Here is a 13,535-nt window from a genome sequence, read left to right on the forward strand (position 1 = left end):
TAGACTGAGAAGTGACACTGAATTTCTTGCCTGACAAAACTTGCTAACTTCCGTGTCCAAAGTGGCTGTTCCCAGTTATCTGGTTCCCCTCAGGTGCTCCCCAACTGGTTGCGTAGAGCGTGAGGGTCCTGCTGTCAGACAGTGCCTGAGTACATGTGCCCTGAAGACTGTGGGCCAGATGGTAAAAAGCACAAGCTGCTGTGACAGCTACAGACAGCAAAGTATTATAACTTATAGCAGCAAGTTTTATCTCCTACTTATGTTTTGTTTTCCAAATGAGGAAGTCTCGCCTGCTTTGAAGTGCCTATTCCAGAATTTCCAGAGTGGCTAAATCTATTATCAGTGTCAGTAAGTGCATACCTGGAGGAAAAACTTACAAAAAGCAGGTTTGCAAGAGCAGAGGGCTGACCCAAAAGAGGAATGAGGAAGCGCTCTAACAGCTCCTCATTTATAATGCATAGAGGCATGAAAGTGCACATCAGCTCTGCTGCTGTTACCCTGCATTTGCGTACCTGAACGGTGCACTTTCCATCTGAGGACCTCGAAGCCCTTTTATAGCTGAGCTCTCCATAACAAACAGTGACATTTCAAAAACGGGAGAGATATGGCAAAAACAAAACAAATACTAAAAAGAAAAAGCCAGCCTGGGGTCTAAGAAAAAGACATGTAGAACAAGGGTGATCTTTCTCTTGACTTTTACTCAACAACTCAGTGACGTGCTCCCACTCATACAAATGGAGACCTTTTTTTTGTTCAGGGACCTCTCAGTTACTCTCCTACTTCTTCATCTCTCTAAACACATGGATTTTATCTGTATTGAGTTCAGAAAAGCAAAAATTCAGACGCTCTGCATTTAGAAAAGAACAGCTGTGAAAAGGAAGAGTCCAAATTGATGGTGACTTATATGCAGGGTATTAAAGGTATCCTTAAAGACACAGACATTGGCACTGTACAAGGAAAAGATGAAAAGCTACCTGTCTCTTCCTTTTTTAAACCAAATAATTTTGATGCAAAAGATTTTGTATTCAGCAGTGACTCCTTAGCCCAGAAGCAAAACTGAGCATGCTTAACTTTAACTAGTAAGCTAATTTGTAAGATTTTATTGCTTACACCTGAAGTTGAGCCTGCTTGGCAGTTTTGTGGTTTTATAGCCATGTCTTCCATTGTTTTGAAACATTTCTTTGATTTTCAAGCGCCCCAAACAAAACCACCAAGCAAAACTCTTATTGTATCAGTGGAATCAATGGATTTAAATCTAAACCTGCAACCAAATTAAAAAAAAAAAAAAAAAAAAAAAAAAAAAAAGCAGAATTCCAGAAACCTCTTTTTACCACCAAAATTGTGCAAGTATTATAATTCACAGACTTGTTTCATGGGCACATACTGGCATATCCACAGTTCACTCTCACCCTTCCATCTCTGCTCTGTCGAATAACAGAAAGAGCAAAGTTTGACAGCTGTCAGTAAATACTGACAGAACCTACCAGGAGCTGCTCAGTCTTTCTGCAATCAGAAATCTGCCAGCTCTGCCTGTCTCACTTTGTTGTTCATGAAGATGTTTTGAAGGATGAAAAAAAGTCTTTGTTTTTGAAACTGGATCAGTGCAATTTCTTGAGAAAGATGCTGAATTTTGGCAATATTTTTTGCATACAGATTTATCCCCAGAAACTGATTTTGAGCACGGTGCTTTACTATCCGAGCCAGACATGCTGATCCTGTGTCCACAGAAACTTTCCTCTAGAAAAGCTGTTACTGAATTCTCTCTCCTCCTCCCATCTCTCACTCCCTCCTTTACTTGCTTCCTCTCTCTCACTCTTTCTCTCTGATTATCTGACAAAATGGAAAGAATTGTAACAAATCCATTGATAATCTCAGCACTTTACATATTTTACTGGCACATTGACTAAGGATGCAGTTTGAGTAATATAGTGTTGTCCTACAAAACAAAACCAATCAACCAACAGAAAAACCAAAAAACCAGAAACCCTCTGTGTTTGTTGAATCTTGAAAAATATTTTGGGTGACATAATAAACAACTTATATTTTCTCCTAAAATTACCTCAGCTACAGAGCAGAACAAACTGATGTCCAAAGGCAAGCTAATCACCGATACTTTACTTTTAACAGCAGAACAACAGCCAATATATTCTAACTAATTTTTGCAGCACGGTGATGATCAGTACCTCTTATTACAGGGTCCTTGCAAGTGATGAATAAAACAAGAAGGATTATGGAGAATGGAGGGGCCTCTTTTATCAATGCATTTGTGACCACCCCGATGTGCTGCCCATCACGTTCCTCCATGCTGACTGGGAAGTATGTGCACAACCACAACGTATACACCAACAACGAAAACTGCTCTTCTCCCTCATGGCAGGCTACTCACGAGCCACGTACCTTCGCTGTGTATCTCAATAACACTGGCTATAGAACAGGTAAGAGACAAATCAACGGTAGTTCTTTGTTTAAAGTGAAGATGACAGATATTCAGCACTGGATCTGCCTAAAATGAAGTGACTATTGTCCCAAATTGGCTTTACAGAGCAGAGGTGTCGTGTTACAAAGTGGGAGGGTAGGACTGCTTGCTGGTCCAGATCCGCAGCTAACGGCCACATAAAGAAACTCACTTGTAATGGAGCAGCATATTTTCACATTTGAATGTCCCAGGTGGGAAATGAGCTGTTGGGCAGTTATACCTAGTGCAAAAGAGGCTCATTTTAGTGGCATTATGGGTCCGAACTGGCAGTTCCAGCCGTGATTATGGTCAGTATTACGGCCTGCTTGTGGACAGCTGCTAACAGTTGTGGAAGAAGATGTCAGGGCCAGGCGGGGGACTGGTGCCAGAGACCTCACAGGAGCCAAGTGCCTGTCATGGGAGTGAAACAACGTGAATGGTATAATTTAAACTTTGCCATGGGGCGATATTTCATTTGCATTTTCTGAAAAGGAGTAGAAACATGCCTTTAAGAAGGATTGTTCTGCTGTACACCAATAAGATTTGCTAGTTTTCTTGTAAATTCCTGGTGGTTTTCCGCAGTCAGGAGATCCCTTTCCTGTCTACAAAGAGCTCTTCTTATTCCTCTCATCTATGCTTCAGGCTGATGTAAAACCTGATTCATTTCTGCATCACCTATCCCCTAAGATTCAAGCTGTAGACACGTTAGGCTCCAGCCTGACTTCCCCTTCGCAAGGTACAGGAGTTGTGCAAGGTCATCAGGGTGCAATTTGTCCAGAAGTGTCGTTCGACTACAAAGACTCTCCTTTACAGAACCAATGAGACACAGATCTCGGTGCCAGCTGCGTTCCTTACAATATAATTGGCAGCAAAGAAATTTGTCTCTACCAGGGGTTTAGGCACAAGAATGGATTGCTTTCAAAACATATAGCAGGGAAATGTCTTCAGGGTCTCAGCTTCTCCTAATTCTCTTAATGCTGCTATATCCAAAGCTTTAAATTTATCTGCTTGTTTGCCATCTTTTTTTGATCACACAGACAGCTGACTATTTTTTCTTCTGTCTCTCTACATCTGTAGTTCTGGAGACATTCTGCATTCTGTGTAAAAAAGCAAAAACAGACAAATATTTAACTTCTTTGGACCTGGTGTTTGCCCTGACATATGCACTGAATAGTACTTCAGTCTCTATTAAGCTGTTTTCAGTGAAGTTGCCATCTGAGTACAGTGCTGCTAAACCTGAGTAAGGGTCAGTGTCGAGGCTTTGGTGGAGAAAAAGAGGGGAGAGAGAACTGACATTCACTTCTGGACAAGGTGCTGTATTCACCCTAAAATATAAGCGTTCTCTCATGGCTTATGTCTCAGAAATCCTTTCTGCTTGTTTGATGGCTGCTTCGTGTAGGACCTGGCTTTCCTGTTCTTAAAAAATTTACTCTTATTGATTTCTAATCTAGTACTTGCACAACTAAACAAATGCCTCCTGCATAAACTGAACAGCTCTGTCACTAGCCCGGTCTGCCCGTCTGGGAGTAAACACTCTGCTTTGGGTGCATCTTCTGCACTGTCGTGTATCATGAAGGCACATGGAGATGTCTACTAAATGCAGATTTGGCCCTATTAAATGGGAAAGAAAAAGGGGACAAAAGAAAAAGACAAGGAAAAAAACCCTTTCCAAAGGCAGGCAGAAAGAAAACCAGTCCCAACACTGTCATGGTAGCTGAGTTCTAACCACAGGCAGGAAGGAGTAAAAGGAAATGGAAACAAATGAAAATACTTGTATGAAAGTCCAATTCTGACCAAGGTAATTATTTGACCCTATAATAATATGGCGCTAAAGAAGTTATCCATTCACTCCTTGTAAGATGAGCCTACCTTCTAATTACCCCACAGTTATTTTTTGAAGTGGCAGATTAATTAACAGCAGAGCTTATAATAAATTTTTCAAGGACAGTATTGCCTCATTAAAAAGTCATCAAAATTCCACTAACTAACTAATAATCTACACTTCACAGCTAGAAAGTTTAGTAAAATTGTAATGCCTCAAGAATACCTGGGAGTCAAGAATAATTGGGAGTTAAAAATAGGAAACTGAGAAGAGAGAGTGGCCACATGCCACAGAGGTTAGTTGTGACTCTGCTGATATTGCAGACACTGTGGGTATTTACCCAGTGTGTTTCTACACGTTTTGAGAGGAAATTAGTGTCCTCCTCAATGGGAAACTGAGGCAGAGAAAAAGAAGTGAGTGACCCAAGTGGTGGACCTGATAAGGGACTGGTCCTGCTAAGGCAATGTCCAAAACCTCCAACCTGGTTCTCTGTCCAAAATTATGAGGATATAGCTCTCACTTTTTGCATTGGATCGAATTATTATATAAGCTGGTGGAAATAAGCGGGTGGGGGAATGTTTATATAATGCCCTTAATTCTGTTCACTCCGAGTAGTTTCTGACATCTATAAAGCATCTGCTGTCTAAACCTGCCACAGTAATAACTAAACCCTCTATATTGCAATTGATCGCATGTGGGAGGCTGCTTATGAGGGGAGTCCTGCTGAAGCCATGAGAAATCCACGCAAGCACAGCAGGCCATTTAAAGAGAGGTCTGAAATGTGCTCTGATAAACTGCAGTCTTAATTACAGGCCACTTGGGAAACCTGGCAAAGAACAGAATGTTTTTTTCTTTCCTTTTTCTGCTTTACTCTTCTACTCCTATTCTCCCCTGATGTGACCTAATGGCAATGTTGCATTTCATGGAAACATCCCTTTTTGAAGATTATACACCAGTGCTAAATCATGGGCAGGAACTGTGCTGGATGCTGGCAAGGCAGACAGTATTCAGAAACAACACTGCCAAACCAAAGTCACTTTTGCTTCTAATTATCATTAAATTAAAAAATCCCCAAACAATTAAGGATGTTTCAATGTTTACAGTTTCTCTTACTCACAAGCTGTATGCTAATGCAGCAATGAGTCAAGTAGATAGCTTCCCCATTGCTGAAAGTCCACAAAATTGGTAATATTAAACTAGAATTTGTAGAAAATAGTGGGGAAGACACACTAAACAGGTAGAAAGAGAAAACAAAGCTACTCTGGAGAGCTTCAGAGAAATGCGATATTTGTTTTAATTACATAGGCTCCAGCTGCTCATACTGAGGAGGAAAAAGGGTCATTCTGTAATCACTCAAATTCTGTGGAAATTGTGAGAAAAGGCTGAAAAGTTTTCATTCATCTTGTAGTTTTTAATGTCAGTAGACATATCTTCAGCTATTTGGATGCAGAAATTTTATTTGTAAGATTATTAGATGCTGGAGTTAGAGGTTTTGCTTTGTGCTTTCCAAAGTATTGGCTGCTTAGTTGCTGTTCTTTCAGTCCTCCCTGCAGCACTGTTCAAGTCCATTACTTTCTTTACCTTCTACTCTTTTGTCCCAGCCCTACAGTACATAGCCTTCCCTCTCAGATGTGCCCTTCGGTGTTGTCAGTTCACACTGCCATTAATCTACAAACACAAAACAAAACTCCAGAAGTGTGCTACCCCAACCCTGGCTTCCTCCAGTAGGAAAGGAAGATTGTGCTACAATTTAAGAACCGAGCAGTAGCCAAGCATTATCTTAGTATTTTAGAACAGAGAGCTGTAACAGCAGCACCACCAATATCCAGGAGACATCAATGCAGAAGTCATTTTATTGTTAAATAGTGTGTCACACATTGTATACTGTGGAATTTTACATTTTTGCCGAATGAAGTTTCATCCCTTTGCAAATATGAAGAGAAATGTAAGTTTAAGATTCTCACCCTGACTTAACATGTGTATGCATTCAAAGCCCTCTTGGCTTAGTATTACTTTAAAAAATAGTTACCTTCTAATCTTCACTCCTCTCAGCCCTTCACAGCGAGAGTAACTGTGCAGGAGAGAACAGGAGTCTGTCCTGGCTCAGCGACCACTGACAGCCTCACAGCAGCATGCGAAACTCTCTCCATATGGAGTTCCACTCGAAAGAAGAGATCACCAAATTAGGCAGTTATTTGCTTACATTTTTTTAAAATTGTCTTTGGGAAGATGTGTTTCCCAATATTTTGTTTCTTGCTCAGAAGTATCAAGTGATCAGAATAATATTCAGGATTCATGCATGCAAGTGTCCTGATGGCACTGTCAGACTCTCACGGGACAAAAACTGTAACACAGTAAAGTTAAGCAAATCGAACGTTAATTTCTAAATGTTTGCATTTATAAAATTCAAAACTCAGGAAGTGACTGGACATCAAGTTGTCACTGTCTGGCATGTTTTGACATTAGTCACAGACCTCTGTGTAGTGATGAACAGAGATGGTCACTAGCTTGACATCTAGTTAATATGTTCAACAGTTCACATCAGCCTCTGACGCATGTCAGTTGACATCTGTCACTGCCAGTTACGTTTCTTAGTGTAGTGACCAAAGGACTAATAAAATGCTGAGATGACAGGAGACCGAAAGCTAAGGAGTATTTAAACTGTGCGCCATTCCCTTCCAACACACAGAGACAAGTTAATCTTTCATAGAGGGTGCGAAAGCTTTGTCTCCTGCAACAGCGGGCAGACAACATGTTTCCTCTGGAGGCAAAACCAGTGAGTTTCCTGTTCACAGCCTTACAGTACAATTCACTGCCAGCACACCCTATTTTTAATCTGCATCATTTCAGTGACTTAATTTGTATCCTGCCTCATGCACCCTTTCAAAACAGAGAGGGTGGCAGAATATGATACAGGGGTGGGAATGAGTGTGCAGGGAATGACTCGTGGTTTTCAGTTTTCAGAATGTTTCTAAATTAAAATAAAGAAAGAGAGAGAGAGAGAGATATCCAAGCTGTCAGGTTCTTTCTTAATTGGTATGAAAGAGGCTGGGGAGCATCAAACATAATGTAACTTGTAAATATTTTAAATAATTAAAAATATGCCTCACTTTTCAGACTAAATTGCAGTTTCAGTCAAACTAAGAATGTGTAAATAAAAATGAGTACGCTGAATATATTCAAATAGACCACAAAAAGTGAAATCTAGAAGATGGAAAAAGCTGAAAATTATAATATGCAGGATTTTCTAGTTCCATGGTATCATATGAAGTGAAGCTTTTTGGATTCTATCCAGGATCTCATCAAAAACCACAGAATGTCTGCCTACTTACGCTTAAAAACAGAATTCTATGCTATTCAATATTGCACAGAAAACCATACACTAAAAGATTTTTAGCAAGTTTATGCATTCAAGTGTTTCATTTAGTAAAAGCTGGGTAGAACATTGTCTGTGCAACTACAGGTTTTCAGATGGCTGCTGAAAGGAAGGTACCAGTGAGACTCAGGAGTCCTTTCAGGCATTGTTGTGTCCTCCCCACGGTCCAAAAGCACTTCTGGATCCCTTCATCCAAACCCCTTAGGTGGAGCAGTCTCCACTCTTCAGTTTTCTCATCCCAGTTTTCTGGCTCTGCAAGACCTCACCTCAGCCTCTGCTCTGAGCCTGGTCCCCCTGCCTCTCTGTCCTCAAGTCATTCTCACTCTTCTCCCCTCCTGGGTCCAGCAAATCCTTGACAGACATGTCCTGTTCCCACTGCTTACCATTAGCAATCTCCTCTCCCACCCTGATCAAAAATTCTGCTTCTCCCAGCCCCTTGCCTTGTCAGTCAGCTTTTTTCTCCTTTCTGCACTCACTGTCCAGTTTCTTGGTTGACATTGACAGTCCTGGGCCCCAAATCCCCACTTCTTTCCCCCTGCTCTCAGCAGCTTTGCCGGATCTCCTGCCATTCCCCAAACTGCTTGTCCTTATCTGGTCACCTCCTGGCCTCTGCATTTCAATTAACTTTCTCCCACCTACAGACACCACTCACAGGTGGACAGGGAATAAAGTCCTGAGGTGCCCAGATTTCCAGCACATGCAAACTGTAGGGTTTTTTTCAAAACTGAACAAACTTTGGACAGGTTTTCACCAGGTTGATAAAGATGCCTTCTTGACAGAAAGTCCATCATGTCTTTGACAGAGTTAGTGCTCGCAGTGCAGAGCATGAAAGTGCTATCATGTGAAAGCTCACATAATTTTTTTCAGATGTTAGATGTAATTCCTTTTCCATTACTGCGGTTCTCAAAGATGGCTACTGTTCGGGCTAAGAAGTTTCAAAGAATTCAGCCTGAGGCAGACATCCAGTGTGGAAAATTTCAGTCCAAATATGAGAAAGTTATAAGCGACTGAAAACAGGGTATTATAATGAGAAGTGTCAGACAACATCAATATCGGAAAGTGCTACCAGCTTGGCCCATAATGCAGGCTTTGTTAAAGACATCACCCAGGCTAACGATTGCTATATCAAGTTATAGGCTAATGCCTTTCGCAACTGCTGAGTTATAAAATCTTTAATGCTCTTTTTGGTTGCAATGGTAAACCTGGCAGCAGCTGGGAAAGACCCACAAAGCTGGAGAAGAAGTAGAAAACCTGAGGTTTTTCTGCTGTGGTTAAGTTACAAGACTGGAAACTGTGAAATCTGAACAATATTCTTGGCAATGCCACAGGCTTCCTGCGTGACTTAGGTCTGGTTGAAGGTTAACCTCTTGGTGCCTCAGTTTCCTCACCACATTTTTAAGACAGTGCGTATTTTATTTCCTAGGCAGAGCTGGCACACTGACCTGGCTTTCTGCACTTTAATGACGTGATACACTTAACCTCTGTAATTTTTCAACAGAAAGGAAAAATCAGACTTCTCGGGTTTGAATCTACCACTTGCATAATGGGAAGAAAGCAAGGAGGAATTTACTGGAATAATCCGGAAGTTGCAGTTTTGCTGGGCTCTGTCCCCAGAAGCACAGATTCACTGTGTGTCAGCCCTGAAATGTCATATAAACAGTGCTTCACGGCTCCTGTAAATGGTTTCCTGACTTTGTTAAAGGAAGTGGGCTGTCTACTTAAAGCTCTTGTCTGGGTCACGGTGACTAAACCTTACTGCAGCATGCCTTTTTAAAGGTTTGGGTTTGTTTTAAATCGGAAACATTCTCATAAGCCTCAACAAATAACAAGGGCGTGGAACATAATATACGTCCTTTGATCCTTGGAAGTGCAGAGATGTCTCGCCAGTAAATGTAGCCCAGTTCACCTGTACACTAATCCATTAATGCTGACAGGAGTTAGGAGACTAATTCTATTGTGTAATACTATAAACGTTAGTCATAAATGCTTGTAAAAAATACTGGGGAAAAGAATACTGGGAATTATGAGAATTCAAATCACATTCAGCTATAAATATCCTGTCTTCAACATCCAGACATCCTCTGGGCCAAATTTTCCTTGTCTTGCACCCTTTGCAGCCCCCTCAATCTCTTGGTCCCATTCAAGACTCATTAGCTAATTCCTAAGGGGAAAACAAAAACCTGTATTAAGGCATCTATTCATGTTAGGTACCAACATGTATATCCTGCATCCACTCCTGAGACACATAGGTATCCGTATAACTGTTCACCATGCCATGTGGTGTTGTTTGCGTAAACTTAATTGAACATACACAGAATGCAATTATTCTGATATACTAAGCTACTCTACATGTGATTAAAAAATAACAATGTGTCCAGGGAACAGTTAGCAAAACTGCCAGAATGCAGATAAAAACTGTCTTATTAAAATGCAAAAATCAGCATTTATCTTTCCTGTTATCCCTGTGGGGGCTATTACATGCAATAATGAAAAGATGTCCCTTGAAATGGCATTACTTTTTAATGAGGCTTTTACCCATTGAGTCATAATCTCCATTTTATTAATTACAAGCAGAAATGGCTTCCTAAACCCTGTCACTGCTGAGCGCAAGCGGCTTCTAAAGCTGAGCGTTCCCAGTCAGTACTCAGACTTGGGCGATTCAGCAAGTGTCAGGCTCGAACTTGGTTAAGGGTGTGTGTTGACTCTACAAGCCAAGCATGTGAAGACCGAGTACATCATGTCAATGTCAGCTCCCGGGCAGCTCTGTGGCATGTCTCATGGTGCTTTAATTGCTTACGATCATCTGATTAACAAAAACCAACAAGGACACCTGTCTTGATTACTATCTGATTATTATTTGGCCCCATGGACACTACTGTGCTTTCATTTTACTCTGGCACTTGTCTTCATTCAGAGCGTGAAGAGCCAGACACTAACTACTGGCGCTGGGCACCAGCTCTGACTCACTTGCCCTATCTTATACTGAGTGGTACTCAGAAAACCCCCCGGTGAAGGGACTGAACTCTTGTGTTTCAGTAAAAGCCTGTCTTTTCCCTTCATGTGTCTAATTACTCATATCCTCCTGCGCTTTTGACCAACAAACCACTCTTGGTTACTGCAGTTTGGCAAATGCAATCCATTATCATGGCTACTGCTGTTTCTACTAGTATTCAGGGCTTCGCTATACATTTGACATGAGAATTGTATTCTACAACAGGGGGAAACATCTATTTCTGCAAACTGTCACTCAAGGAGCTGCTTAAAACTTGACAGCTCTGAGATTATTTTTATGATAAAACACTAAATCATTGCCAACAGAAAGGTGAATGGTTCAGGCTGTCAATCCAAAGTCTCATAACATGCACTGAAATATGGGGTTCAGGGGGCCAAGAGGGAGCTAACAAAACATTATTAAAGCTAGAAAATTAAGCAATCTAAAGCAAGGAAATTCCAAGATGAACTGGCCCCTGCCAGCTCCAAGCCTCCCTTTCCTTTTCTAAATTCAGTTTCTCTTTTCTCATCCTTATGCCCCAGGTCATTTCTTCTCTGCATTTTATGCTAGTGGCTTTCTTTCAGGTAATGCCTGAATATCAAAAGCGAGAGGAGAGAAAGAGAAAAAGAAGCTGAATGTTCTTTGTTCTAGTGCCAAACTGAAACCCTAGGGGCTTTCTCAGGTCCATAAAGGAACGCCCTATGGTGACATTAAACTGAGAAGCTGTAGTAAGTCTTTCCTGATCATCTATGCGCTACAGTTTTTCAGAGCGTTAGAGAAGTTCCTTTTCCCTAGGCTCCTTGTAGCAAAGACTGAGGCATGGATTCCAGAAATTCTTCTTCTTGGCCATTTTGAGTCAGATTTTCATAGCCACCTCTGTTATTTACAAATGTACTACCTCAAAACCTACAAACACTAGAACCTCTTAGAGTAAAGCTTGCCAATGATTTTTAAATGGGCAAATGCATTTATTTTTCCCTAGCCTTTTCCTTGGAAAATGCTGAACTGTTTGGCTAAAATATTCCATAGAGTAAAACGCAGCCTGAGTCAGATAGAAACTATCATCCCTAATGATTGAAGTTTGGCAAGACCGTGAATAGCAGAGTTCAGGTCTCAGTATTAGTCAATCTTAATTATAGGTGGGGCTATCAAACCATCCTACATGATAAATTGCCATAACTTCCATTTCATAGCTTGGAAGCCTCTGATCTTTGTGGGAGGCAGGTTGGCAGTGAAGTCCTTTACAGATGAGTGTAGCACGCAGATGTTGCCCAAGGTCACGCAGTAGCTGCTGGTGGATCTGGGATGGCATTCAGGAGGACTGACCTCAGATCTCCCCTGTAACCACAGACTGTCCTTGATTTTGCTTGGCTCAGTAATGCTTCCTTTCAGTCACATCACTCTCCCATACTTTTCTTCGCTGTTGTCTCTCTCTGACTTCTCTTCCACTTCTTCTCTTTCCTTGGCTTCACTTCCCACAGTATTTCAGCCTTTACCCTTACACTTTCCCTGGACATCTGACTGTCTGAGAGTTTAACACAGTTTGGCTGCCTTAGAGAAGAGGTGTGGTGTACATTCCAGGAGGCAGTGGTGCTGAGCATTTATTCCCTCCCCATGGTCCCCTTCTGCACCTCAAGCTTCTTAACTTCTGTTTGGCCCTGGGAGGAAAAAATAAGAGAATCTGGGTTGCTTTCTTGGTGGCTGTGGGAGGAAGAGCTGGAAGCCTGATCTAGTGTCTGTAGGATTTGTTTATATGTCACATTCCACATGGTATAGGAAAGCAACATTATGTATGACTAACCTCTGGTTAGTGACATTTGGCAATTATATGATTTGATTGCACCATATTTATGTTGCCTCAGACAAGTCTTAATTATGAACATTTTGATTTTTTCCACCAGTTTTCCCAGGAAGTTCACCATGCCCACATCAATCAGATCTGAATTATTTATGCCCTTCCACAAATGTGCTTTTTTTTCGGTTAGATTGAATGTGTCTAGGTTGAATGTGAGGTTTTCCAAAGTGACTTCATTTCCTAGTAGGAAACAAGTGTGGGGGTTTGACGTGTGTCCCGAAGCCCAGCTGAGGCAATGGTGCTGGGCAGCAGCTCTCTGTGGGCAGGCCTGGCTGGAGGAGCTGGGCTGGCAGTGAGGGCAGGGGCTGCTCACCACCAGCAGGTGCAGTGAGGTGGACAGCTGTTGCCCAGAGGAGCTCTGTCCTTGGAAAGGGAGATGACTCTGTCTTTCCTCTTCGGGGGTGTCTCATTTTGTGAGCAGTGGGAGTAGCTTTGTGCTGGCTGCTGGGGACACGGGCGGCAGACATGCTGGCGCAGGTGACCCTCCAAGGGCTTGTAAACCTCAAGAAAATTAAAAATGCAAATAGTGAAGTTACTCAGATACCTCAATAACTTGCTGGGGCTGAACCGGAGCTAACAAATGCCTAAAAATCCAAGTTGCAGGCCCAGTGAGGTGTTTGGTCACTGCACTTCCCAGGCAGTGGAAAAGCAGGGCAGAGCCATCCAAAACCGATGTTTTTATCCAGGCCAAAGACCATACACAAGCAGCTAAAGAGCTTCCATCTGTCCCTAGAAGCAACATGGCTGCATGTACCAGAGTGCCATGCCAGCATTAATTTGCCCTCCCAAAGACATTTGGCCAGCTTTTGGTGTCTGTTTATCTTTGGCACAAGCAATTCAAAACTCCCGGGTAGCTGGGAGCTCGCTGCATTGTGAGATTGTTTTTCATTTTACTTCCGTGCAGAGGAATTGGCACGAGAACCTGCAAACCCTCCTGGGCCTGACAGCAAAGGCTGAAAGTTTCAGTCTGAGTGGGTTCTGACTCGTCACCTGGAGCGAATGGAAAAAAATACACTTAGTTTGGCAGGCCAGGTA

The 13,535-nt window shown here is 42.0% G+C and overlaps 1 protein-coding gene across 7 annotated transcripts in view; it reads left to right on the top strand.

The window, feature by feature from the left end:
• Positions 1-13,535, top strand: part of SULF1 (sulfatase 1) — a 123,258-nt gene that overhangs the window by 62,529 nt on the left and 47,194 nt on the right. For all 7 annotated transcript variants that reach the window (XM_065628534.1, XM_065628533.1, XM_065628532.1 and 4 more), the window contains one exon: positions 2,196-2,435. In XM_065628534.1, coding sequence (XP_065484606.1) covers positions 2,196-2,435 — 240 coding nt within the window. The remainder of the gene's footprint in view (positions 1-2,195; positions 2,436-13,535) is intronic.

The sequence above is a fragment of the Caloenas nicobarica genome, chromosome 2, assembly GCF_036013445.1.
Source record: "Caloenas nicobarica isolate bCalNic1 chromosome 2, bCalNic1.hap1, whole genome shotgun sequence".
In the NCBI taxonomy this organism is placed as follows: domain Eukaryota; kingdom Metazoa; phylum Chordata; class Aves; order Columbiformes; family Columbidae; genus Caloenas; species Caloenas nicobarica.